The following is a 27,390-nucleotide window of genomic DNA, read 5'->3' on the forward strand; positions in this document are numbered from 1 at the left end:
TGTTTGGAGTGGTTCCTCTTTATTGCAAGATTGAAGCTTTCCTAAAATAGTCAATCATTTTAAATGCTTAAAAGAATAGGAAGTGTATTTTTAAATGGAATATTTTCTTGAACATTTCTGTTTCAGTTATCCAAGCTATAAATATAAATATATACACACAGAGATAAAAAAAAATAGCGGAAATAATTTCTCTTCAAAACGACCAAATGTACTGACCAAAATGCAGTGGACGTCACAGGCAAAGGCTGACTCCTGTGAACCAGACCTTCTGCCATAAAAGGAGCTCTTGGGTGGGGGGCTCTTTCCCGCTCGTGGTCTATGAGGAAAGCAGCCTCCCCCCCCCCCCGTTGGACTCAGAACTAGAAGGAGAGCTTGTCACTTGCAGGAGGCTGTGGAAAGCCGAGAGGGGAGTCTGCCATCAAACCCACTGGAGGTTCCACAAGAAACAGGTGGTGAAGGGGATCCCCCCCACAGAAGGACCCGGGGGTGCTGTGTAGCCCCAAACCTGGCAGAGGTGAACTCAAGAAAGCAGATTCAGAGAGAGGCTGCAAACTGACTGGATTGGCTGAGAAAGCGGCACCGCAGGGACCATGTCCAGGGCCTCTCCTGCAGCTGATGGGGAGGGGGCTTGTGGTTGGCAACGGCTCAGGTGCTCCCAGAGCACAATTAGCCGGCATGATGGGATCTCCGCCTGGTGTTCTCATTTTCAGGTTTCATGGAGCAGTCTTGGAAAGGGGCCTTTTCCTCCCCAGCCCCGTTTTCAACTTGCAGAGGGGTAATTTCTAAAGTACTCCCCTCTTAAGAATTTTTGGACAGAAAACCTGCTGTAAACCTTCCTCTCTGCCCTTCCCCCTCCCCTCCCCAACGTCTCTCTAGCTAGAGAAGCAAGAAGCTGGCTTTCAAGTTGTGGGGGGAAATGGAGAGGCCCAGGGAGAGTCTCCCTCCCTCTCGGAGGGGGTCACAACAGTCCTTTGCAAGGACCCTTCAGATTGGTGGGGGTGGGATTTGTTTGCAGCAGAGAAGAGCAGGCAGGCCACTGACGCTTGGCCGCACCAGCTCGGGATGGAAATGCAGCCTCTCCAAGGGGAGATGAGCAGGCAGCTTCTCGGCCTCCTGGGATGTCGGCTCACTCAAATCCCCGGAGTTTACCTCAGGAATCATGATTGCAGAACATCCCTGCTCTCCTAACGCCAACACTTGCTATCCTACTAAAAATGTTTGTAATATAAGTGGATTCACTGCCTTTAGTGGAAATGGGTGTGCTTCTGCTATGCTCTGGTCTGGGCCTAGCTCAGGGCCAGGCGCTTCAGATGTGACAGGGCCATGGGGTGATCAGAGACGGTGAAGGACACGGAAGAGCCATTAGAGATCAGCTGGAAGAAGAAGCCCCTATCCTACAGGGAGGCTCCTTATCCATGTGCAAAGGACCCAGCCCGGATGGGGTCCACCAGGAACAAGTTGGGAAGACACAAGGATTCTGCCCAGAGTGGTCTGGAGACTGGGCAGGGAGGGAGGAGCAGCCAGGCCTGGGTGTTCGGGGGGCCCTCTCAGTGCTGGCCAGCATCCCGCATCCGACATGCCACCGCAGTGATAAGGGCCGCCCCCTTCCCGCTGCCGTCCTCGGACTGAAGGAAGGTCACCTCACACTTGGGCGAAAGCTGCTTCACGGTTTCGTGCATCACCTTGGAAAAGCTGCAGAGAGAACAGAAAGGAACAGGACTACAGTCATCTGACTTTTTTCTCTCCCCCTCATCTCGTTTCCCTCTGCCTTTGAGCCTTTTTCGCTTTCTTTTATCTTTCTTGGCCTTGCAACAAACATGCCAGCGATCCTCAGTTTTTAACAGTTTCTACAAATTATTTCTGGGACTGCTTTAGAGATTTATTCTCAAATATTTAAGGAAATAGAGATCCAATGATTGCACCTCTTCTTGCGGCAAATCCTGTACAATCACGCTACAGAATGACACACCAGGCTACATTGTGCAGGACCATGCTTGCAAAAATGTGAAGGATGCCTCCTTGCAAATGGCAGAAGACGCCGGGACCAATTTGTCAGCAGAAAGCCATCTAGATCTATTCTACCCTCCCCTTTCTACTTTCCATCTCATGCAGTTGTTATTTTAGGTCAGTATTGCTCAACCTTGGCAACTTTAAGAAGCGTGGACTTTAACTCCCAGAATTCCCCAGCCAGTATTCTCAGAACTGAGCAAATGCTGGCTGGGAAATTGGTCTACGCATCTTAAAGATGCCAAGTTTTGAGAAACACTGCTTTAGGGCCCCAAAAACTCCTCTCCCCAGGCCAAGCAGAGAAACCTACTGAGGATGGAGTTTGTAGAGGGTCCCATCCACACCGACGGTGACCTTAAGGAAATCCAACTCTCGATTCTCTCGGATCTTGTCCACCACTGCGGCCACTCCTGCCCCACACAGCTGAGCGGCACGTTGAGCGATCACAGTGCACACCTCCTTCACAATGATGCTGTCGTCACATGTGCTCTTCAGACCAAGGTCCTGAAGGATGTGCCGGACCTGAAGCAGCGCCAGGCAATCACTGGGGGCACAAGATGGGGCACACAGGCTTAGGAATTGGGTGGGGAGGAAAGGCGGGTCTTGTCCATTCTGCTGGAATGGGCCTGGCCTGAGGTAGCAAGTAAGGACGATGACCTTGATGGAGATACTGTATGCAGGAATTGTCACCTGGGTAAGAGGCTGGACACACTTTAAGTCCAGTTCAGCAAGAGAACATTTGGAAGGGGCTCAAACACCTTCCTAATTCACAGGAATGGAAGAAGGGGGAGATGGCCCAGCACAATCAGACTTGCATTCTGTTATTATAGTCCATCTCAATAAAAGTGGTTTGAGTTTTCCTGTTCTGGCCTACTTGGTGGGGCTGGTAATGCCCCCATCATTATTCTGACACAAAACAACTGCTGTCTTCAGAAGGACCCTCTCTCGCCCTGGCTTCAATTAGGGCTGGGATGCAAACAAGTTCTGAACCGCTATCTAAAATGGAGCCCAGTGGAAATTCCAAGGGGCGACTAAGATAAGAACAATCTTCAGTTACTTCCCAGTTCATTTATGATGAATCTGAAAGTTCAGCAACTCGGCAACCCAGAATATTTTATTGCAGATTCACCTGCCCTTCTTTCAAAGAACTGCTATGGGCCTCTACCTGGTGAATGACTTCTTTTCACAGAAAATAATCCAATTAATGCTCTTCAAATGCATGTCTGTGTTGTGTATGTCTGTGAGAGGTTATATATGTACTTTTTGCATGTTTGCTATCTGGTGATTGGGAAAGGCTATAGAAGGGGAAGCAAACCTGGCCACTAGGAGGCAGTCGTCATTCTGAAGGAAGAAGATGAACCATCTTTTTGCTTGTCCCATAATAAACAAGAATTTGGGCTTTCCAGGAGAGCCCAAGGAAGGTCCAAGAAGGAGAAGATGCAGACAGCCATTTCTGCCTCCCTCTTCTCTGCTTGTGGTCAGTGGAGATTCTGGCCCCACAGATCTGACCTGATCTCACCTCTCAATTTGAGACAGGAACTTGGTTTTAAAGATCCCCTTGGTCTTTAGCCGTTCAGAGATTCTCCTACGGAAGAGCAGTCCTTGCTTGGTGAAATCGATCAGGATATTGCGGACAATTTCTCCCAGGTACATCCCACTGATCATCTTCTCAAATCTGAAATGTTGGGAGGGAGAATAAGGTTGTGAACACTCAGGGAAACTAACCCACATGCTAAACATGGGTTAATGAAACCTCATTACTGCTCAACAACAAATAATGCCCAGCTAAATAAACTACATTATAGTCTAGACTAGGACCCTGTTTGCATAACATGCTCTGACAATGGCTGGGTCTCCCCCAAAGGTGGAACCAATCCCATTTCATTAGAATATAGGCGTGTTGTGGGAATCCAGCAAGGATGGGTGCAGATAGATCAGGGATAGTGGATCCCATTACTCATACACTCCTCTGTGCCTGCTAAACCTGGAGGAAAACAAAGGCCCAGGAAGAGCTTCCCCAAGTTCACCCACCGTTGCTTCCCAGGGTTGAGGGAATTCTTGTCCACAATGGCGTCAAACTCTGTCCAGAACGCCTCCAAACAGTCGTTGTCCCCAAAGGCCCCCCACTCCATATTGACACACATCCTGCCTTTGTCCCCGGCCACCAGCTCCACATTCCTCATCTCCTCCATGTAGCAGGCATTGGTGCCAGTTCCTGGGAAAGCAACAGGAGAGGGTCTTAGAGGCCAAAGAAACAGCTTCCACCTTTTAATGAAGAGGCAGAAGGTAGAAAGTGACATGGACCAAAGGATCAAGCATGTCAATTGACTCCATCACCAAGAACGACAGCAACAGAAACTCCTATTGCTACAGAGGTCAACTGCAGAGGTACAGCAGTTGTTATATGAAGCACACAACACATCCCAACCACATGGTTGAGAGTCTACAAGTCCTGGGAGGAAGGAAAAAAATTAGGACCGAAGACTCCTGGAACAGCATCTTCAGCCTAGCTTCCACCAGGCAAATCTACCACAAAGTTCAGAGAGTTGGATTTTGTTTTATTGTTTTGTATATTAATTTGATTATCATTAAGTTGCTAAATAAGATGAAGCCTACAAACCTCTGGATTCAGGAGCCAGAGTGGGGCTGAGCATCACCTCCCACAACAGGAGGGCTCAGCACGGCTCTGCTTCTTGCCTGCAGCCACCTTCATCTGAACAGAAGGAGACAATATGTCTCCAGCTGGTTGGCTTCATTCGTGAAGAAGGTGGGCCATAGATGATGTTCTTGGGATGGAAGAGGGCAGAATCCCCTCCATCAATTACATCGCTGCTTTAACAACCAAGGTTGGGTGCTTACCAACAATAAGTCCCACTTCACAAAGAGGGTCTTCATACCCACAACTCATCATGGTGCCCACTGTGTCGTTCACCAAAGCTACCACATCCAGTTCAAACTCCTAAGGAGAAGAAATAAAAAGAGTTTTGGCCTGCAGTCTTTTCTATGAGGGAACAGGAAACCACCCCAATGTAAAAAGGAATTAGAAATCAAAATTAGTCAACCTCAGTCCACATTAAGAGTATTCCAAATATCACTCCTTTGGTTTTGTTTCAAGCCAAGTGTTTCTCTCCAAAATGGATCAATTTTGTAATTAGAAACACCTATTTCAGAGATATACCTTTCTTCTGAGCATGGCTTCCTTCAGCAGTCCCACAACGTTTTCTCCTTCACAGCCAGAAGCACTGAATCCCTTGGTCCACTGCAGGAGAATGCCCTGAGAGAAAAGCAGAAAACAGCTCCCATCTCAGAGTCAACTAGTAACAACTTTATCTGTGTGGCCTCAGGTTAAGCGACCAGCTCAAATCTATCCAGCTTATTTTAAAACATGCAAATGCTCTAAACAGCTACAAGTTTAATAAGCAAACAAAGCAAAGTTATGCGTTTCTAGCTACCATGTCACACAGACTTCCCTGTTTGACCCAGCAGAGCTCCTGCACTTGCCAAAGGAGAGTCTTGCAGCACATCCACACCTGCCTTGAAAAATCCCCCCTGTGCATCTCTGGGTAACTCAAGCTTTTGGAAAGACATAATACCCAAGGTGGATGGGAAATGTTCACGCTCAGGGCCAGATCTCCTTCCTTGCTTCCATCTGCTACTTCAACTACCCTCAGGAATCCAAGGTTTGCCTCGTACTAATTCATGGCCAATTGATCAAGCCATCTTGCAGGGTTAACATTGTACTGAAATACAAACCAAACAGCAACCACCATCCCGGGGCCTTCCTTGCTGGTTTTAGGAAAGCTATGAAAAAAGGCTTATTCCAACAGCCCTTGGACTGCACATCGGTTTCTCAGTCCCCCGGGCAGTGGAGGGGGGCAGGTGTTGAATCAATTAACTGACTAACCTTCCTGGTGCTCTCTTGACCAATTCTAAGGTTATAGGTACCTTTTCATTGCTTTTTAACCCAACTTAATACCTTGGGCTGCCTGGTGCTTTTCGTCATCGGAGCTGCCCAGAAGCTTAGCAGCACACACACACACACACACACACAGCAAAACCCCACATACACACACAGACAATTTGAAAGCAGCAGGAGAAGACGTACCTCATCAAGTTTGTTTTGCTGACAAGGGAAAGAGAAGGTAAATCCTAGGGGAAGCGAAGTGCCCTTCATCCCCATGTACTCCAGGAAGTCCGAAATGCAGTTAACGATGTGATCAAAGAGCTGCAGGGAGAAACAAGGGGCGGAGCTGCGAACCTTCAACCCCCAGAATTCCCCAGGCCGCCTCCAACAAGGGAAGGACGGTTGCATTTTCCAGAAGAAACCCAGCATGGCAGGGGTAAAACAGGACTGGAAGCCTTATCACAGAATAACGGAATTGGAAGGGACCTTGCTCAAGCAGGAGACCCTATACCATTCTGGACAAATGGCTGACCAATCTCTTCTTAAAACCTGCAGTGATGGAGCACTCACAACTAATCCTTAGTTCTAGGTTGCTTCTCTCCATGATTAGTTTCCATCCGTTGCTTCTTGTCCTGCCTTCAGGCGCTTTGGAGAAGAGCTTGACTCCCGCTTCTTTGGGGAAGCCCCTCAAATATTAGAACATGCCTATCACACCTCCCCTGGTCCTTTTCACTAGACTAGACATACCCAATTCCTGGAACCCTTCTTCATATGTTTTAGCCTCCAGGCCTAATCATCTTTGCCGCTCTTTTCTGCACTCTTGCCAGATCCCCAACATCTTTTTTTATAATATAGTGACCAAAGCTGGATGCAGTATTCCAGGAGTGGCCTTACCAAGGCCTTGTAAAATGGTATTAACACTTCTCGTGATCTTGATTCTATCTGTTAATGCAGCCTAGGATTGCATTGGCCTTTTTGGCAGCTACAGCACATGGCTGGCTCACATTTAAGTGATTGTCCACTAGGACTCCAAGACCTCTCTGACGGTAACTGCTATTGAGCCAGGTTTCACCTACTCTGTACCTGTGCATTAGGTTTTTCTTGCCTAAGCAAAACCTTACTTTTCTCACCACTGAATTTCATCCAATCGTGTGAGCACAGGGAAAATGTTTTACAATCCTCTGCAACACTCAGAGGTGCTTCATCGGTCGTAAAGCACCTTCTCTGAGGCCATGATAATTTTGAATATTAGTTAAACAACCAAAGATTAAGAACTATCTGCTTGGCTTTCATAATAGCTCTCACAGCCACCCCCGGCAGTAGGGCTGCTTCTCCTGGTGCCCGATAGCTGTTCCAGAGGCCCTTAAGCCAAAATGCCAGGACCCCTTTTAGCTGCAAGGAAGGTCTCTCTGGACTTGCTATGACTTCTCCATCCATTGAACCCCCTCCCACTCTTCCAAGGATCACTCACCTCCTCTCCTGTTCCTTGCATAATATCTTCTGAAATTGTGTAGATCTTGTTGTGCATCTCCACGCTGCGCCGCATCCCATTTCGTATGCGCACCAGAAGCACACGGAAGTTGGTGCCCCCCAGGTCCAAGGCCAGGAAGTCTCCTTTTTCTGAAACCAAAATCCAGCTCCTTTTACAAATGCCACAGATACACCAAAACATCAGAACTTCTAAGCCTCGTTCTGCAAAGCCCCAGAAGTTACCACAACGATGGAGGTGGTGGTAAAGGAGGAGGAGGAGGAGGAAAAGGAGGAGGAGGAGGAGGAGGAGGAGACCAACGAAATCCTTAGATGTTGTTCTTCACAGTGATGCCCTCCAGATTCACTGACAGAAGCACCTTGCAAAACTCTCAGCGAGGATGGCATGGTGATGTTACTGGGAATGATACATCTGGAAGGCACCAGTGGGGGGGGATTTCAAGAAAAAAGCATCTGAGGGGCCCCACTGGGCAGTCTGTTCCAGATCATGTGCAAAAGCATTTAGAGGGCAAGTGAGAAAACCATCTTCCTCCAGTACAAAGGGCCACCAAGGGAGGCAGATGCAGGCTTCAGCAGAGGCCAACGTGGGGAACTGCCCCAGGTGCTCCTTGGAGGGAATGAAATGAATCTGTTCCAAGGACACAATTCACAAGAAAATTTCCAGCAACAGCAGACATCCAGGAAGCCACGTTGAGAGAGGGAACAGAGGGAACACCCCAGGGCTGCCTTCAAACTGGTCCAACTGGGTCACCAGCATTCCGATAGCCCTGCACAGGCATCAGGCCGAACTTGGTTTGGGTGAGGGTTTTTTGTGGTTTACTACATGGGCATCTGGAGATTATGAAAGTTAGGTGTATTCTGCAATTTGCATCAGTCCCAACCAGGCTGTGGAATCCTGGCCACACCTCCCCTGCTCCAGCCCAGCGGGCCTCCCTGGGCCTCCTTACCTGTCCCATCCGGAGTGGCACACACGTAGGTGGGCAGCATCTTCACAGTGGCCTTGGCGTGCGTCTCCTGGGCCAGGCCCAACCCCATCTCTTGCTGCATCCTCCTCTTCACCTCCAGCAGCTGCTGGGGGTCCAGTCGGAGAGGGCGGAGGATCTTCTGGCGGGCCCCATGCTGGGCAGCCAGCCGATATGCCACCGCCGTCACCATGGCAGCTCCCTTGCCGCTTCCATCTTCTGACCGGACAAATCGGATTTCGTGGCCAGACAGGAGGCGACGTACCACTTTGTGAAGGCGGTGGGCAAAACTATGTGGGACAAAGATGGAGCAGAGGACTGTTGCAGGTCTATTTCTGCATGAAATTATAGGGCTACTCCTACCCGTAACAGTCTCCAAACTCAGCCAAGGAGCTACCGAGTCCAAAGCAGGCAGGCCAGAGCAGAACCTGGGCCCTCCCCAAGGCAGAGAATTTCCCCAGGGACCCTGGCGTCCTGCCTTTGGCAACAAGGGCAATGATGGCAAAGAAACCCTCGTGGCCAGATACGTTCAAAAGGACCACAAACTGGCAACTTCTTTGTCTACACAACACTTTTCCATCACAAGCATTGCCCAGACAACAGAATCACACCAGGTCGCAAACCATAATAAAGATCCAGATAGTAAACAGTTATGAGGACCAATAGCAGTGGATTAATACTTTTAAAATATCTCCACCAACTACGCCTTTTGGAAACTGAATTGCCATTCTGAATTACTAGTTAATCCTCGCCTGGCCCTCGTTCAGCAACGGTTCAGAGTTATGGTGCTGCTGAATGAGGGGACTTATATGACCACTCTGCAAAGTTGTGATGGTTGCAGCCTCCCCTGGTCACAGGATCACCGTTTGCAACTTTCACTACCAGCTTCCCACAAGCAAAGTTGGTGGGAAAACCAGCAGCCTCCTCCGTTTTTTTCGCCTGGCCGTGGCCCTGGCACAGCCCCCTGCACTCCGTGGCGACTGCTGACACGCACCCACCCACCCACCCACCCAGGCCCTCACCGGCAGTTCTTGGCCCGCCTCTTCCCCTGTCCTGTTCACAGGAAATCCTCGCTTAATAACCCAGGTGGTCCTGACATTGTGACGGCAACCAGGACTGCTGGGATGGCCAACACTAAGCAAGGTGCTCAAGTGGCCAAATGGTTAATGGTGGACATTCCCATTGCCATCACAGCCAGAGGACTATCTGTAACTTGCCTAGCGTGCAAAAAGAAAATTTGGCAGGCAACTAAGGAGTATTCGGTCCAATTAATTAAACCTTTAAAATTTTAAAACTAATCACACATGCTGTGCCCAAATCCGTCGGTGATTCCCCTTTTTGGAGGGAGGGAGGGAGGAGGGAGGAAGGAAAGAAGGAAGGAAAGAAGGAAGGAAGGGATTTGGCTTGTACAAAGAAAAACGCCCACCTCCCCCAATATCCTCTTCCTAAGAATGCCTCCGGCCCTCAAATGGAGCCCCCTGCTGCCAGCTACAACCCGCTGCTTCCGCCCACTCAGAACCTCCCCGGCTGGGTCTCCGGAGCCCACTTACTGAGGGTGCTTTTTGTAGACGGTGCCATCCACCCCGACGGTGGTGCGCAGCCAGTCGACCCCCCTGTTCTCCTTCAGGCGGTGGAGCACAGCGGCCAGGGCAGCCCCACAAAGGTTTGCCGAGCGGGTGGAGACAATCTGGCAGACGCGCTGGGTGGCCACACAGTCCTCGTAGGAAGGCTCCAGGCCCAGCTGTTCCAAGATCTTGCGGGCGTTCGAGATGCCTTCTTTCTCCCTGCAAGTTCAGAGAAGGAATGAGGCTAACAAGTCCTTGCCAGCTGCAAGCCGCCCTTCCCTGGCGCTCTGCCTGCCTCCATCTCTGCCCAAATCCTCTCTGGGGCGGCCAAATCCTGCAGCCCAGCCCCCCCCCACCCGGGACCTTCCCTCACTCATGTCATTTTCAGCACCGCTCGGCTGCCACGCTAGACAGCCACTTGTCAGGATGGCTGGAGGATTCCTGCCCTGGGTAGGGATGGACTAGAAATCTCCAAGGTCCCTTCTAACCCTTGGGGCCCACGGAAGGTCATCGGTCTGCACCTCCTTTCCCCAGCAAGCGGGTCCTCGGCATATCAGGCTCAGAGGATTCCTAGCTGTTTAGTTATTTTCCCGGTCTCTTTTCCAGCCTTCATTTAGGAATTCCAGGAAGGCTTAGCCAGCACTCCTTCCTCCTTGTTTTCTCTACAACAACCCTGTAAGGTAGGTTGGCCTGAAGAGAAGCCATTGGCTTAATCCCCAAGGATCTTCAGGGGAAACTAGCTCTTAGCCCGTCACCTCAGCTACTATACCGCCTTGTCCCTCTGCGTGCCTGCTATGTCTGAACAGGCTGAGGCCCAACCCCCCACCTCATGCTGAACCCATCCAGTAGAATCTAATCAAAATGCTGGTTTCAGTGCAGATCACAGTTAATAATAATAATAATAATAATAATAATAATAATAATAATAATAATAATAATAATAATAATAATAATAATAATAATAATAATAATAATAATAATAATAATAATAATAAGTTGGAAGGGACCTTGGAGGTCATCGAGTCCAACCCCCTGCTCAGGCAGGAAACCCTACACCATTTCGGACAAATGGCTGTCCAGTCAAAATGCTGCTAGAAGAAAAGTGCAATACAAGAGAAGCAGACAAGCTTCCTATATACGTCTATTCTTATTTAGTATCCTGTGATTATCACTGAGTGTTACATGTTATAATTTGTGACGCTTGTATCTTGCGATTATGATCGTGATTTATCACTTGTTGCTTGTATGTACACTGAGAGCTTCTGCACCGGAGAAAAACTCCTTGGGTGTCCAATCACACAGGGCCAATTGAGAATTCACTTATATTCTATACAAGAATGCCTTTCTTTAAATGGAGGGTGGCTCATTCTGCTCGGGGTCTAGAGCCAGAAAGCCCAACTGTCTCAGCATCATTTCATACGGAGCCCTCCCAGGCGTTCTCTGGGCCACCCAAGGAGGTGGCTGCCCCCGGCCCTGGCTCCTCCCTGTGGGACAGATTCCTGAAAGGCCAAAGTGCTCCCGGCCCTGACCCGCCACTTACTTCTCGATGGCAGAGACGTATTTGGTCTCAAAGCAGTCCTTCTTCCTCAAGGTGTCAGGGATTCTCCCGCTGAAGAGAAGCTTCTCCTTGGCCATCTTCACCAGGATGAGCCTGACCAGCTCGCCCATGTACAGCCCACTGATCATCTTCTCAAACCTGCAACGTGGGAGAGAAGGAGCGAGATTAGTAGATCAAAGACGTCGATAGGTTTCAGATTACGGATTGCTCAAGAAAACATGTCATTTCACACATGGTGGACCCCATCGCACAGGTGTGGAAAATTAATGAGTAAATCATCATCTTGAGGGAAATGCAATGAGAATAATGTTTCATGCAACAAATGTTCCTATGCTATCCTAAAGGGGTTACATTCTGGGAAGACACAGTCATATATTTGATCTCCCACATTCCTCTGAATTAAATTTCCACGTGGAAACTGGGAGCTGCAGAATGGAAACGGATCCTCCATGCCCTTCCTTCTGCAAGGGGTCCTTCAGCCTTGGAAGTCCAGTTTGGACCTGGAAAACCCCGAGGCCTGATCCAACTGGCCTCCTTGGACTGGAGGAGCTGCCGACTCAACAGAGCCCCACGTGAAGTGTTAATACCACTTTACAAGGCCTTGGTAAGGCCACACTTGGAATACTGCATCCAGTTTTGGCCCCACAAGGTAAAAAAGATGTTGAGACTCTAGAAAGAGTTCAGAGAAGAGCAACAAAGATGATCAGGGGCATGGAGGCTAAAACATATAAGGAACGGTTGCTGGAATTGGGGATGTCTAGTTTAATGAAGAGAAGGACCAGGGGTGACATGTTAGCAGTGTTCCAATATCTGAGGGGCTGCCCCAAAGAAGAGGGAGTCAAGCGATTCTCCAAAGCACCTGAGGGCAGAACAAGAAACAACGGATGGAAACTAATCAAGGAGAGAAGCAACCTGGAACTAAGAAGAAATTTCCTGATAGTTAGAACAATTAAACAGTGAAACAATTTGCCTCCAGAAATTGGAAGTTTTTAAGAAGAGATTGGACAATCATTAGTCTGAAATGGTCTCCTGCCTGAGTTGGACTAGAAGACCTTCTAGGTCCCTTCCAACTTGATGATGATGATGATGATGATGATGACGACGATATCGCTGAATACTCTCTGACTCTGGGCAAGACTGGAGCTGCTTCTGGCCTCTGGGCCAGGAGCCTGGAGAGAGAGTGGCCTTGCCCAGAAGGTGTCTGGCAACAGCAAAGCCACCCAGGGGGAGACGTTCCACTTACAGCTGCTTGCCAGGATTCAGGGAGCCCATGTCAATCTCTTGGTCAAACTCTGTCCGGATATCCTTGAGGGATCCATCATCTCCAAAGGCTCCCCACTCCATGTTGATGCACATGCGGCCCTCGTCGCCCTCCACTCTCTCAATATGACGCATATCCTCCATGTAGCAAGCATTTGACCCAGAGCCTAGGAAGGGTGGGGGGAGAGAGGCAAGGCAGAAACTGAGAAGGCTCCAGGGCCGGGGCGATGGGCAACAAAGAAGCTCTCGTCATAAAGCAGATGCCATGAACTGCAAAGTCTAAGGGGGAGGGGGAGCAATCTGATGGGGCCAACATTTGTTTCTGCTTCTCGGTTGGCACAGACAATGTAAGTGGGGAAGGGGACCTGCTTGCCCGTCTTATGCCCAAATGACTCCCTTACCAACAATAAGTCCAACTTCACAGTTCTGGTCGTCATAGCCACAGGTCATCATTGTCCCAACAGTGTCATTCACCACAGCTATAACATCAATTTCAAAGTCCTATAATGCAGAAATTGGGAAAAGAAGCAGTGAGCGAGAGTCCCAGTTGGCTCAACAACTCTACACAATCAGGTTGACACCCAAGGCTCCTACTCCAGGCCTCGGAAGCAGGGGCAGCGGAAGATGGGGCAGACCGGTGGGACCCAGTTTGTCTTGTGCTGGGATTTGATGGTGAAGCAGCCACGTTCTGGAGAACAAGGAATCTGTGGTACTTGCTGTGGAAGGACCCTGCTCTTCCCTCCACACAGCAGCTTCCCTCCCTTCCAGCCACTTCCAGGGGCCTTTCCCTGCTTGAAGCACAGGGCAGGTACCGCTGCTACTGCAGAAAAAGCTCCCTGCTCTCCTGCATGCAGCTGATGCCGGTCCCCTTGCAGGCCCCAAGCCACCTCCACAATCTACATGCAAACGGCACATTGTACAGGTAGCTCCCCTCTTTTCCAGGGTTTGGGGCCATTGGGTATGGCTAGTCTAGTGAAAAGGAGGAGCAGGGGCCACAGGATAGCCATGTTCCAGTATTTGAGGGGTTGCCACAAGGAAGAGGGGTCAACCTATTCATCAAAGCACCAGAAGGCAGGACAAGAAGCAATGGGTGGAAACTAAACAAGCAGAAGCAACCTGGAACTAAGGAGAAATTTTCTGACAGTGAGAGCAATCAACCAATGGAACGGCTTCCCTCTAGAAGTTGTGGGTGCTCCATCACTGGAGGATTTTAAGAGGGGATTAGAGTGCTTGGGTATGGTTAGGAGGGCACTGACTTTTCTAGCCTGCCCTATCTATGTTTCCTGGTAAAATACATGGGAAAATCCCATTGGAGGAAAATTTTGGTGGATGGGCTGTTATCACTCCATGAACGGCTTTCACAAACTTTTTCAAACAATTTTAAAGAAAACATGCAACCACACTGAGTGACTATGGGAGGATTCCAGCACCAATGACCCTGTGATAGATCCTCGGGGAAATCTAATGCCTCCCTGGAACCTCAAGCTGGGAAAAGATCAGGTTTTAATTACCCCTCGCTTCTCTATAGCTTTCCGTAACAGAGAAACCACGTCCTTTCCTTCCACACCACTGCACTTGAAACCTTTGGTCCACGTATCCAAGAAGCTCTGATGAGAAAAAGGTAAAGCGACAAGAAATTAATCTTAACGTGACTATCTTACGGGGGTTCTGCTCCCCAGGTCCTAGAGAGAATTTACTCTGACAGGATACCCCCGTCCGAGAAGTGTGGACTTCAATTCCCAGAACTCCTCAACCTGTACAGGTACTATCGAGAAATCTACACCGAGGATCCTGGGAGTTGAAGTCCACATATCTGGAGGAGGAGCTGTTATTTAAACTATGGTTTAAACCATGACTGAATGTTTCTGGTGGACATTCATGAGTCTTTATTAAATATTTCCTTTTATTTTTATTCTGCACATTTATTCTGTTGAATGTCACCCAGACTCTGCAGATTGGGGCAGAATTAAAAAAAAGTGAGAAAAAGAATTGTTCCCACTTTTAAATGGTCCTGAGCCTGGCATCTCCTTCCTCCGTCCCTCCTCCTGCACCCCTTTCTGCCATCGCCCAAGTCGGATGAAGTGTAGCAAAGCCTGGCATCTCCAAGGGGCCGAATGCCAAGCAGCGATTCCCCTCCCTTTCCTAGGCAGGCTCCACACTCCAAATGCCCCAGGGGGCCTTGGGAAGGGGGCCGTTTCCAGCACTCCTCCATTACGCTCTTTCAGCTTTGCGCTCCACCTGTTGGGTCCACAGCACCCTGAGGGAACAGCCGTCTGGTCAGCCTGGCATATTGCACCACTCCGGCAGATCCCTGGCACAACCCATCAGCCGGTGGTGGAAGAAGGGACTGATCAGGGAGCTCCGGTGAGGGGCCGTGCCCACCTCAGTCCCAACCAGCCATAAGGATCCCCTCCCGATCTCGCCCAGTTCTGCCCCCTCCCCAACTTTGCCTCTGATGTGAGAGGCGCTCCAGCAGAATGGATTCTGCCCACCTGGCAGATGCTCTGAATGTCAGCTTAAAGGGGGAAGCACAACTTTAATGCCAGGAGCGCTAAGGATGGATTAAGCCTCTCTCATTCACAGGCCGGGCAGGGGAGGACCCGGCAGGAAAAGGTGCTGCCAGAGAATCTATCTCTGTGCCAGAGTTGGAGGCGTGTGGGGGAAGGTCTGGCACAGAGTCCCAGGAGCACAGATCTCGCTTACCTCGTCCAGTTTGGTCTGGCGGCAGGGAAAGGAGAAGGTAAAGCCTAATGGCAGCTTCCTGTTCTTTATCTGCAGCCGCTCCATGAAGTTAGCCAAACAGTCAGCAATGTAATCAAAGAGCTGAAGAGGCAGAAATACGTCTTTAGGAAATCCAATCACCAAACCGTTTTGGTTTGTCTAGATGTGCCAAAGCCTTTACTCGAATCTATGTACAGCTAAGGTATCACAACTACATCAAAATCAAAATGCAAGCAACATTTATGTACTGTCTCCAAGAGACTTGAACTGTATCCCCCAAAAATCTACAGCTAGAAGAGAATATTTGTAGCTCAGGGCTGGAATGAGGGATCCCTGGTGCTCTCTAAGCTTGGTTGTTTTCTTGCAGACCTTTCATTACCAAACTAGGTAACATCGTCAGTGGCAGAAGGGAGTAGGGTTTGCTCTAACCTCCTCCCATCTAATACTGATGAGGCTACCCAATTTGGTAATGAAACAGTTTTGAGGCCAATCTTGGATTCACCCCAATCTGTTACCTCATTTGCAACCGAAGGAAACACTCCAGCCTTCTTCTCCATTAGACATCCAAAGTTCACCTTTGCAGTCAGGCTTTCCTGGGTCTTGATTTAGAAATCCTTCCACTGAATGTGACTGGGGTTTCGATTTAGATCTGTACTGCTCTGTAAGTGTCACTGTGCTGTTTATATTTTCTATGGCGTGGCCTCCAATATTCTGCAAATATCTACACCCTACAACATTAGGTAAAATAAATAAATAAAAGCGGAACTACATGTTTCAGAGTAGGACTCTACTCTGCACATCCATGTCTTCCCCTTTGAGATGGGGAACTTTACAGACACTCCAAGGCAACAAGAATCCCTTTTTGCCACTCACAATGGCCAAAAAAACAAGCTAGAGACCCACTTTGGGAGCACTTGGGAGCCCACATAAAGAGCATATTCATTAAATTTTCCATAGAATCCAGAGGTTCTCTGCCCCAGTAGTAGTACATCAGTTAGAGTAGGACATAGAGAGAGGTAGTTGAAATCAGAGAGAGACAAACTAAGGGACTCACCTGTGTCCCACAGCCTCTCATCAGTTCTTCCGAAATATCATAGATCTGATTTTCCATCTCAACCTTCTTGCTGCCGTTTTCTGCAACTTTGACTCTGAGCACCCGGAAATTTGTGCCACCAAAATCCAATGCCAAGAAGTCACCCTCCTCTGTTGGAAGTTGAGGTGAGTGGGGTGGGATAGGGTGGGGTAGGGAGAAAGAGAGAGAGAGATGGAGGCCATTTCATTCATGTATGCATGCAGGATTCAAAAAACAAAACTATGAGCTCTTCAAAGATGATCAAAGGCTTGGAGACTAAAACATATGAAAAACAACTGTGGGACTTGGGTTTGGCTAGTCTAAAGAAAAGAAGAAATAGGGGAGACATGATAGCAGTATTCCAGTATTTGAGGGGCTGCTACAAGGCAGAGGGGGTCAAGTTATTCTCCAAAGCACCAGAGGGCAGGACGAGAAACAATGGTTGGAAACTGATCAAGGAGAGAAGCAACCTGGAATTAAGGAGAAACTTCCTGACAGTGAGGACAATCAACCAGTGGACCAGCTTACCCCCAGAAATCATGGGCACTCCATCACTGGAGGTTTTTAAGAAGAGACTAGACAGTCACCTGTCTGAGATGGTATAGGTTCTCCTGCTTGAGCAGGGGGCAGGACTAGAAGATCTCCAAGGTCCCTTCCAGTGCTATTCTATTCTATTCTATTCTATTCTATTCTATTCTATTCTACTCTACTCTACTCTACTCTACTCTACTCTACTCATGTCGTAATGGGAAAAACAAAAACACATGGCCAATAAACCATACAGAGTCAAGTCTTCCAAGTGGCTTTCAAACGGGTGAAAACTACTCCAGAAATATACTACACCATAAGTTACAGAATTTAGAAAACACGATCTCCATCTTTAAAGGCCCATTTCTATAGGAAAGATGCCAAAGCTTAAGAAATATTCTTTAAAGATTTGAAGTAGTCAAATCCCTGCTTGGCAGTTAACATGCTCTAAAAAACATTTGATATAGGGAAGAATTGAACTTCTACAATCAAGAGAGCTCTGGAGCCTGAAGCGGACTGCTTTTTATTGGGGGGGGGGGAAGACAACACTTTACCTGTTCCATCAGGAATGGACCTCACAAAGGTTGGCAGCATTTTCACAGAAGCCGTAGGGTTGGTGTCTGCCCCCAGGCCCTTCTCCATTTCCTTCTGGAACCGTTCCGAGATGTCACGGAGGGAGTCATCTGAAAGCCGTAGGTGATAAAGGTACTTGTCAACCTGGCAACAGGAGAAAAATGGGTAAGGCAAAGAAAAATGGTGAACAACCTGAACAACCAGGGCCGCCTTCTCCATCTGTGATCAACTGGCAGCAGATCAGCTTTTCCCGGCTGATCCTGCTGGTTGGAGAGAAGGCCCAGAGTCCAGCATGTCCAGGAAGGTTCCTTTCAAAGACTAGCCAGCAGCCACCCAACGGAGCGTTTCCAAAGGCACAGCAGGGCAGGATGGGGCGGGCGGGCAGGCAGGAGTCCTGGAGGCCCAGCCCAGATTGCCTCATTAAACTCCTCAATTACAAAGCAGGAGGACTGCCAGAGAACATCCATTTGAGAACTGCTCACTTAATTACTCAGCTTTTACTAAATTAAAATGCAATTGAGGAGAAGAGCAGATATCTGAAGGGAGCTGGCCAGCCAGGCACCTTTGACTTAGTGATCCCCCCATCTCCTCACTGCAGACCCTTCTGTGGTCAGAGATGGCTGCTAGTTCCAGAATTAAGTTTATTAATCACCTGGCAAAGTGGTTCCTAAAGTTTATGCCTCTCCATGCTACACAAGCAGGATTTCAAAGACGATACAGTGGCTGGAGCTGAACAGAACAAAGGCCCCACTTATGCTTCTCAGGCTGCAAGAGGAACCAGGGCTAAAAGTTTGTTACAATGCATTTTATGTCCCAGTTACAAAAACAATGCTTGGAAAGGTTGCATTTGAAAGAATCCGGAAGCAGAACAGAACGCACACCAGTTGCACACAGCCGCCATTCCTGTCCACCAAGAGAGATTTTTGATCAATGTGACATCTTTCCCACCCGGCTACCAGTAACCAGGGTGTACAGGTGTGCCACCCTGGCTCTGGCGGCTCCTGTAAACAGAGGCAGGCTGAGAAACTGCAGGGGAGGAGCAAGGAGGTCCGGCCCCCTCATCCTGGAAGGGGGGAGCAACGACAGCCCCACTGGGTTAGAATCAAAAGACTGACTAATTTAACGAGGAGGGGGAAGATTGCAGGAAGCGACAGGGAAGATCTGCTTTCATAATCAGCTAAAAATAGGAAGCTGGCAATCTTTTAAAGCCACAGATATTCCTAAGGGGAGAAAATGAGGGTTAGTTCTTTGATTTTTCCAGCAATTGATTTAATTCAATGCTGGACAGAGAAATTCTCATAAGATTTTTTTTTTTTACCTGTTACCTTTCACCTGATTTTGACCGTTTATTTCAAAGGGGAAGTGTGGTGCTTTCACTTAGTTGCAAGTTGGCCAAGGGCTGGGCCTTTCATCGCATTTATCCTCCCCCTTCAGGGATCTGTAGCCACCTGCTCTTCCCACACCTTCCTTACCTCCCAAGGAAACCCTTCCCTTGAGGCTCCTGCCTTTGTCCTGGGGGCAGGGATTTCCCCTCCACAGAAATTGGATGAAGTGATCTCCCCAGTGTCTGGATTTTAAAGAATTCCAGACTGCTTTTCTGACAATTCTACTATAATTTAAACTTAATAATTTAACTTAACCATGTTGCTCGATGGCACTTTTGTGTATCTTTAGTTGTCCAAGTAACGCAATTGTCTTGACAGATTTGTGTTATGCTTCAAGTCTCAAATTTAGTTTGCCCTCCCTTTTTCTAGCCAGTGTGCAGCCTCCTTGCTTCCTCCTGCCTCGCAGCCCCATGGCATCCTCTGCCTCTGCAGTGGAACAGGAAGTCCTTCTGCATTCTTTCCTTTCCGCCAACAGAGACTGAACCTCATTTGCTCTCACAACAAAGAGGGGAGGGTGTGTCGGAATCCACATTTCTTTGCAAGGCAGTGAGGCTGCCAGACAGCTTAATCTTTTTCCACCTGTGAAACCACTGCCTAGTTTAACCAGCAGCCCACCCACCCCCCCAGCTCACGCTGACATTGGCTGGCCCTGATGGCCCAGGAAACCAGGCTCTCATGACAGGCACAGAACACATGAAGGAGGATCGATATCCTGTCCTTGCCCTGGAACTACAGAGCTATTTAAAACATTTCTAGGCCAACCTTTTTTTTGGGGGGGGGGGGCACTTTCCCATGAGACAGTCTTGACTCCCAGCAAGTGCCTGACAAAGCCCCCCCCCTCTTTTCTCTTGGCAGCATCTTCAGAAGTGGTCAGCCCTGGCGTCCATCTTCCTCCTGGACCTGGGAGGGGGACTGTCCAAGATCACCCAGCCAGCTTTGTGCCTAAGGCAGGACTAGAACTCAGGGTCTCAGAGCTCTGGTGTTATTTCCAAGAGCCCATTTATCAGAAAAGTTAACCTGAGGATCAGCTCCTTCCTTGTCTGCATCCAGGGACCCTAGACCACAATGAGAGGCATCAGCCCTCCGGCTTCCATCAGCCCCAGGAGCTTTGCTTGGGGCCATCCGCACGTCCTCCCCTCTTCTCCCACTCCTGCCCACTGCCGCCCGGGGGCAGAGCCAACCCTTCCCCACAGAGGCTCCAGACCAAGCCCTCCGTTGCCAGGCAGCCCCAACCAAGGCCAACCACAGCAGAACCAGCAACACACCCTGCTAAGCCACAGAGTGACTGGGTGGCCTTTGACACAGAGGGATGTGTGAACGAGGCTCACAAGGACTTGTTCAAGAAATCAAAGTTGAAAAAACGTGGCTTACTCTCATGCCCATGTCAGACCAGTATTTGGCAGCTCCTGCACACTCTATTTCCCAACCTATGTAAAAATAAATTAGTTCTCATAATTCTGACCCCATTCCCATGAGGCTGCCTGCCCGCAGTTCTCAATCAGGGACAGTTTGGGCAAGTAATGCTTTACGGAATCTACTTGGTGGGTGAATCTGTTCCTGAGGCAGCCACCAACGTTTCCTGGATTGCTCTCCTTCAGGAGATTCATTCCCAGAACTGCTCTGATCTTGTCAAAGCCATGTTTAGCACCAAAACCAGAGGTCAACCACCCTCCACCCCACAACAGGGCAACCATTTATTAAGCCAGGGCCTGCCGTTAACCACAATATGCTAAGGCAGGACAAGAAACGGCTGAAAGCTGAATGCCTTCACGCCACACACGTCACATCTCCCCGAAGGGAGCTCCTTTGCTGTTCTTCTGCTTGTGACGTCAAAATTAACTTTACTTCTTGGCAGATTTCTTGCTCAGCACCCAGTGAGTCAGCTTCCTGCTTAGCTAGTTCTTCCTTGGCTCATCTCCACCCTCAGTCTACACTACCACATAGCCTGTGCACTAAGCTGCTAGATGGGACACACACTTAGAAAGCAATTACTAATTTGAGGCGCTTCTGTCCAAGCTGTCCAGAGACTCCAGGGTATGGGTGAGAAGGGCAAATGATGGAAACCGTCGAAAGAAAGCTCTGTCCTAGCCTGACCACCTTTCGAACCAGAGACTTTCAGAAGGACCACAATCCCCCACCTTCCTTGCCAGCACAACAATTCTCCTCGGGGTTCTTGCCCCCATCAGCGCAATCACACCAAGAGACCCAGATGGTAAACAATAACAAATGCCAATAGCAGTTAGTTGGTTTCTCTACCAAGAGAACAACAAACAGATGCAGTTTGGATGCAGAAGATGAAGAGGTGCACCAGCCAAAGTTGGGCTAATGGGTGGTGACCAGGGACATCAGCGCTGGTTTCTGGGCTGTTGCCAAAGCAGCAGGTGGCCTTGATGACAGCCCTTCAAGTTAGTCCATGCAGGAAGCCAAAACCACAGAACTTCTGCATCCAAATTGCATCTATTTGTTGTGTTCAGCTGACATGTTTTTAGAGAGCAAAAATACGTTAGTCTCATTTTGGTGTTAATTCCTTATTCCTAGAACTGCAGCATACAAATTGTATCTTATAATAACACCTCAGTTATAGCAAGTCTAATTTATAATCAACAAGAGTTAAGAACTGTAACAATGCAATACACATTGAAACAGTGTGTGCTACATTGTTACAGTTCTTAATAGTTGCAGTCCAGGCACAGCATTTTGGATGCTAATCCAAGGGCACTGGGGAAAGTCAACGGATGGGGGAAGAGAGGCACAATGAAACTCTTTCCCTTCCCTCCACACCCCCTGGATTCGGGGAAATGGGTGTTTCCTTCCAGCCACTCTAATCTCTAAGCCCAGCAGACGGCTTCAGAGCTGCAGATGTTGGCCAACGTCCGAATCGGTGGAAGATCCTTCAGAATCTGAGGTTTGATTTCCAAACTGAGCTCAGATACAAGTTGCACAACCTAACAGAGCGAAGGATACTAAAATTCTGAAGCAACACTTCAAGGAAAATTAGAATTTTCTTTTCTCAGACATATTTTCTGAGGCCTGATTTACAAGAATAACTAGTAGATAAATATTTTCTCCCACTTTGCTACAGATAACACAATCTGGCAGTTACAAATTACATGTTTGAAGTGACTCGACCCTGGGCGAAGTTTTATGGCCCTGAGGGTCATGCCTTTTTCAAAGGGCAGAATGCCCCCCCCTTCTACGGAGGACCCCTCCGGCCCACCCCCTCGAGGGCAGCGGTTACAGGTTCTGCCCCCCTGTGGTACAAAGGCTCTGCTAGAGGTGAGCTGCCTCCCTACCCCGTGCCTGTGCAAAAGGGGACGGGCCCTCCTTCATCTGGGGCCCAGACCAGAAGGGGCAAAGGGGCTTCAGGACACAGCTTAAGCCAGAGGCTTCTCCCCCTGGCCAAGAGCAGCTTGACACAGCTTCTTTAGGAGGCTACTGATAAGAGGGTCTGTGCGCATCTCCAAATCGCCCCTTTCTCTTCGGGGCTGGCTCCCTGTTCAACCGCCTGGGGCCGTTCAACTTCTGGTTCCAGCAAAGGATTGGTTGGGGCAGCGGATAAAGGTGGCCTGTTCTTTCTTTGCAGTGTGCTGTGTGTGTGTGTGTGTGTGTGTACGTGCACCTATGTGTGAGGGGGAGGAGACAGGAAATAGCAAAAGGGAGTGCCAGCCCTGGCCCCACCCACCCCTTGATTCATCCCTGCTCTTTGGGCAGATTAACCCCAGAATACCCCCAAAATAATTTTGTCTTGCTGAAAAACAAAATTACCCAAGCAAAGTTGCTAATCTTAGGAGCACCAGATCTTAAGCCATGACCTTTCCCTCCCTAGAGAAGCATGACAAAACTTTTGCTGATCCTCCCAGCCCAACTAGTGAGAACCAGTTCATAAGATCCCTGTTCAGGGCTGGGTCTTTCCCACAGCCAGCCTGCCAAGAGGGGCATTCCCAGTGCCATCTCATCAGCAAGGGAGGAGACCCAGCCTGCCAGCTCAGATTCTCCTTCCTCATTCACCCCCACCACCAGGAAGCTTCCTCAGTTCTGAAAAGGTTGCCAGGGAATCTTTCTGCACTCTCAGGTTAAACACTTCCCCACCACCCCAGGTTGGAAAAACTAGTCCCTGACATCTCAAGCTCTCCACCAATCCCTACGCTGCCCCCACAGCCTCACCTCCAAAAGCTGCCCCCCATCACCCACATACAATCACAATAAGCAAACCTGCTGGATTCCTCCTGTCTTTGCTGCCCTCCCTCCTTAACTGGGGCAAAGTGTCCACCAATCATAGAGCTGCAGTAGGAAGAGGGCGGGTCCAGCATCTCTGGGCCATCCTCTGCCCCCCCCCCCCACTGTCCCACTGCCATGCCAGTCTGACTGAGAGTGGGGGAAGGGACTAAAGGGGCCCACTTTTGTTTAGGATTTCTTTTACCTCCCTGCCTTTTTCCACACAGCCTCCAACCTGGCTGTTGAGCCTCCAGATAATCTTTGAATCCCGTTACCACCAAAAAAGGAGGAGGGTCTTGCAAGAGGCTTTTTGGAGGAAGAATAGGCAAACGTTTTAAAAGGCTTTAATCTCTGGACCGCTGACTTCTTTCCAAGGAAATGGGGACCAGGGCCAGGAGATGCTACCACCCCAAGGGGGCCGCCTGGGATGGGTCCCAATCAAATCTCAGTGAAGGAGGGGAGATGAGAAGAAGCCGAGGTCCTGGGAAACTGTGGCTGTCACAGGAGTAAACAGGAGTCAGGACCTCATCCAGGGCACCGGAGGCAGCCCTGTGTCTCTGGTCAGAAAATTGCCACCTGAGGTCCGGAAGAGAAACATCCCCGTTTCCTCTCCACGAAATGGCTCCTATCTGAGAACAGCTTTTGTTGTGGCTCTCCCCTGAGAATTCCTGAACTAACAAGGAATTGTTTCTGACCAGGGCCAGGGGTGGGTGGGGGGGCTGCACAGCTACAAGATCCCTCTGCAATCAAGAGGAGCCACTAACTTGATGGAGATGAACCCACATGGTTTGTGCCACAAGACCTCTCTCATACAAATAGGCTGGGATCGCAGGGCCCCCGTTGTGACTAGTTGTTTTTCAAACTCGAGGACAAAAGCGAAGGTCTGGTATGAAATGAATGCCTAAGGGAGCCGCCTTGATTGTTGGCTCCGGGCTGAGACAGCGCCAAACTCCCGAAGCGGCGCAGGGGGCTTTGCTGGATGGCAATAAGGGGACGAAAGCAAAAGCTGCCCCTGCCCCAGAGAGGGGAGGGACGAGGCCCTTCGGGGTGGGGGGAGGGCGCAGGAAAGCCAAATGGATTGCTAGCTTTGATCTCTCCGGCTCCCAAACCCAAAGGTCTAGCTTGGCCCAGCAGCTTCGCATTTCTGCGAAGGGATGAGCGGGACAGCCCACTCTCCTCCTCGTGGCTTGACCCCCCCCAGCGCCCCCGAGCCCCCCCGCTCCCCATCCTCGCCTCTTCAGGCTCCGCCCCCTCCCGAGCCTTGCAGGGCAGCTGAAAGGCAGCGAAACTCCTCGAAGACCTCCGCGCCAGGCGCTCGCGGGCACCACGTTGCAGGGGAGCAAAGCGAATGCGGGCAGCAGGCGCGCGCCCGGCGACCCTCCCGCCCGGCCGGCTAGGAAGCCTTGGGGGGCTCCCGGGGCCCTTCCAGGGGGCGGGTGCCGCTCGGCGCCTCCCGGGCAAGACGCCGGCGGCCCCAGGTCCTCCGGCCCGCCTCCCTTCAGGCCCGCCCGGGTCGTCCCTGCCGGGGCGCGAGGGCCAGCGGCCGCGGGGTCTGGGCGCGGGCGGGACGGGCTCTCCGCGGGCTTCCTGGGCCAGTTTGTTCCCGCCGCTTCTTTAGGCGAACGAGAAGCGAGCGAGCGACCCGACGGCCGAACGAGCCGCTCTGAGCGCCGTCTCCACGCCCGGCCGCCACGCTCGCACGGAGCTCGCAAGAGAAGCCCCGGCAGCCGCAGCGCTTCGCTCCCCTCGGAGGGAGCCCGCCGGGCTTTTGTTCGCCGCCCGCCCGGCCCCGCGGAAAGCGCCCCTGGCGCCCCGGAGCCCCCTTCCCGCGCCAGCTTTTCCCCGCCATCCAAGGCGAGTGGGCCGCCCAGCTTCCCGCCTCCCCACCCCGGGCGCGAGGCGGGAGGCGTCGGCGGCGCCGGCGGGGAGCAGGGGAGGCGCGCCCGGCCTGGGCCCACGTGCTGCGCGCCTCACCCGCTGCGCCTGGTCGTGGTGGAGCTCGGTGAACAGGTAGGCCAGCAAGTGCGAGGCGATCATGGCGCTGCTGCTGCTGCCGCCGGAGCCCGGAGCCGCGCGACGACCGGCGGGAGCGGAGTTCGGAGGGCGCCGGCCGGACAAAGTGACTCGCGAGCCGCGCCGGCTAATCCCTCATCCCGGCCGGCTTCCGCGTGACGCGCCCTGCCCGACGCCGCCCATTGGCCGCGGGCGGAGGGTGTGTGCCGGCGGGGGCGGAGGGAGCGGCTGTTCCGGGGGCCGGGAGGGGAGGCTGACCCCCCCAGCGCGCCTCGCGGCCCGTCTCGGAGCACGTGCGGAAGGATCCGGCCGCCCGCGGGATTTCGGCGCTAGCGAGGGCCCGGGCATCCCGGCGGGGCGGGGCGGGGGCTGCCCGGAGGGCTACTCCTTGCCGGCCGGCCGGCGGCGCGAGGAGAGCAGCGCCTCCGGAACTTAGTTGCGGGGGAAGCGCCGGGGCCGGGATGCGTGCGGAGCCTCTCCCGACCGGCCTGCCGGACCGCCCCCTCCACCCGCGGGCCCGCTGCGGAGGCCGCCTCTGGGCGCGTGCAGAGCGGCTTGCCCTGGATGGCGGGCGGACGGGCGGGCGGGCGGACGGGACGGGCCGGGCTAGGCTGCCTGGGCGCGTGAGGGCTCCGCGGTGCTCCCTGTCTCCTCGCGGCCCGGCCCCGCCCGGAGCGCCTCGCGCCCCACGGCCGGCGGCCTTCGTCAGGTGCGGGGAAGCGGGCGCGAGGCTTCTCCCGCCTCGAGGGGTCCCGTCCCCGGCGCCGCTTCCTCAGAAAGGGGCCCTCGAGCCGCCTGCCGAGTGTGCGGGAGGGAGGGGGTGCTGGGTGACCGCAGCCGGGTACAGCCCCTCGCCGGTGGGGGCTCCACGCGTGAGGGACTCGCCTTCCTTGCCGGGGGGGCCATCCGCCTTTGGCGAGCGCCCGTCCAGGTTCTCTCCCCCCCCCTCGTCCTCCCAAGGAAGCCCCGGAGGGGAAGCGCGAGGCTCCCCCGGCCACGATCTCGCGAAAGAGGATTTGTATCCTGGCCGCTTTGCTAAAAGCGAAACCTCCGTTACTAAGAAATCCCCCGGAGAAAGGAAGTCGGCCGCCGCCCTGGGTGAGAAAGCGCCGCATTCAGCCGGATCAGTTTAATGAAGGACCTTGTTCCAAAGAGTGTATGCCAGGGGTGGGCAGGCAACCTCGGCTCTTTTCTGACTCGGGACTTCAACTGGGCTGGCTCAGGAATTCTGGGAGTGGAAATCCACGAGTCATGAAAGAGCCAAGGTTGCCTACCCCTGGTGTATGGCATTTGAAGGTTATACTGTGGTTAACGTTGTAAACGTCCATTTGCGAGACGTTACTGTATCCAATGCTAACTAAACCAATTGCTATAACGTCTGTATTAATTGACTTTTAAAACTTAGCAAAAAGATAACTGCCTCTAAATGCATTCAGTTATGTAAATAATAACTGCAGTGCCTGGATTCAGACATCATTGTAATATCATGACAGCTTAGCAGAGAGATGTGGGACTTTGGAGAGAAAAGCTTGGTGTCCCCGTCTATAAATTAACTCCTGAATATCACTAACAGCTTGAACAAGGGTTTAAAGCCTTGGTCATTGCTAGTCAAAGGAAACACATAATAGAAATCAGAACTAGTCCAAACCCTGAAACAGGAGGGCAATTTCCTTTGAGTAAAACCACACAACTAAATCTTTTTCAAAAGGAAATGATTTCAAAGGAAACCCAGACCCAGAGACTAGCCATCACAGATGCAGATGGACCCAGGATGGGTGGGGAACACCTCAAGAAAACGACCATTTCAGGGATAAGCCAAGCCGAATTTAAAAGACCAAAGAAAGGTTTTTCCCTCTCTTCTCTCCTTCTCCTTCCCCTGCCCTGAGCAGTCCTGGGCAAGAACCGGTTAGCTAAAAGAAACATCCTGAGCACAGGGAACTGCAGACACGCCTGGGACAAACAATCAAACCCACCGATCCCACTGGATAGGAACAAATATAATGCTAACAAAACAGACACAAACCACATACAGAAACCCATTTGCGTGAACAAAGAAACATGTCCTAAGGACAATATTGATCACTCCCGGTCTAAACAAACACAAACCAAGGGAAATTAAGGGAACAAATACCTTTACAA

The 27,390-nt window shown here is 51.0% G+C and overlaps 1 protein-coding gene across 1 annotated transcript; it reads right to left on the minus strand.

Moving 5' to 3' along the window:
- Nucleotides 1-1,504: 1,504 nt before the first annotated feature.
- Nucleotides 1,505-25,275, minus strand: LOC107283257 (hexokinase-2-like). Its single transcript, XM_015811130.1, has 18 exons — nt 25,213-25,275; nt 17,620-17,782; nt 16,520-16,668; nt 15,448-15,567; nt 14,256-14,351; nt 13,146-13,245; nt 12,728-12,911; nt 11,467-11,622; nt 9,912-10,145; nt 8,347-8,651; nt 7,383-7,531; nt 6,113-6,232; nt 5,186-5,281; nt 4,867-4,966; nt 4,039-4,222; nt 3,527-3,682; nt 2,318-2,551; nt 1,505-1,692 (listed from the first exon to the last, which is right to left on the minus strand). Exons 1-18 carry the CDS (start codon nt 25,273-25,275, stop codon nt 1,548-1,550), a joined length of 2,754 nt encoding a protein of 917 aa, XP_015666616.1. The 3' UTR covers nt 1,505-1,547.
- Between the last annotated feature and the right edge of the window lie 2,115 nt (nt 25,276-27,390).

The sequence above is a fragment of the Protobothrops mucrosquamatus genome, unplaced genomic scaffold (genome assembly GCF_001527695.2).
Source record: "Protobothrops mucrosquamatus isolate PMUCROS unplaced genomic scaffold, P.Mucros_1.0 scaffold31, whole genome shotgun sequence".
In the NCBI taxonomy this organism is placed as follows: Eukaryota; Metazoa; Chordata; class Lepidosauria; order Squamata; family Viperidae; genus Protobothrops; species Protobothrops mucrosquamatus.

Excerpts from the sequence above, each read along its gene's own strand:
- LOC107283257 (XM_015811130.1), bottom strand. The coding sequence starts at position 25,275 with ATGATCGCCTCGCACTTGCTGGCCTACCTGTTCACCGAGCTCCACCAC. Across the intron at positions 12,912-13,145 it reads TGAAGTTGGACTTATTGTTG|GCTCTGGGTCAAATGCTTGC; the intron begins GTAAGGGAGTCA and ends CACCCTTCCTAG. Across the intron at positions 5,282-6,112 it reads AGCAAAACAAACTTGATGAG|GGCATTCTCCTGCAGTGGAC; the intron begins GTACGTCTTCTC and ends CTTTTCTCTCAG.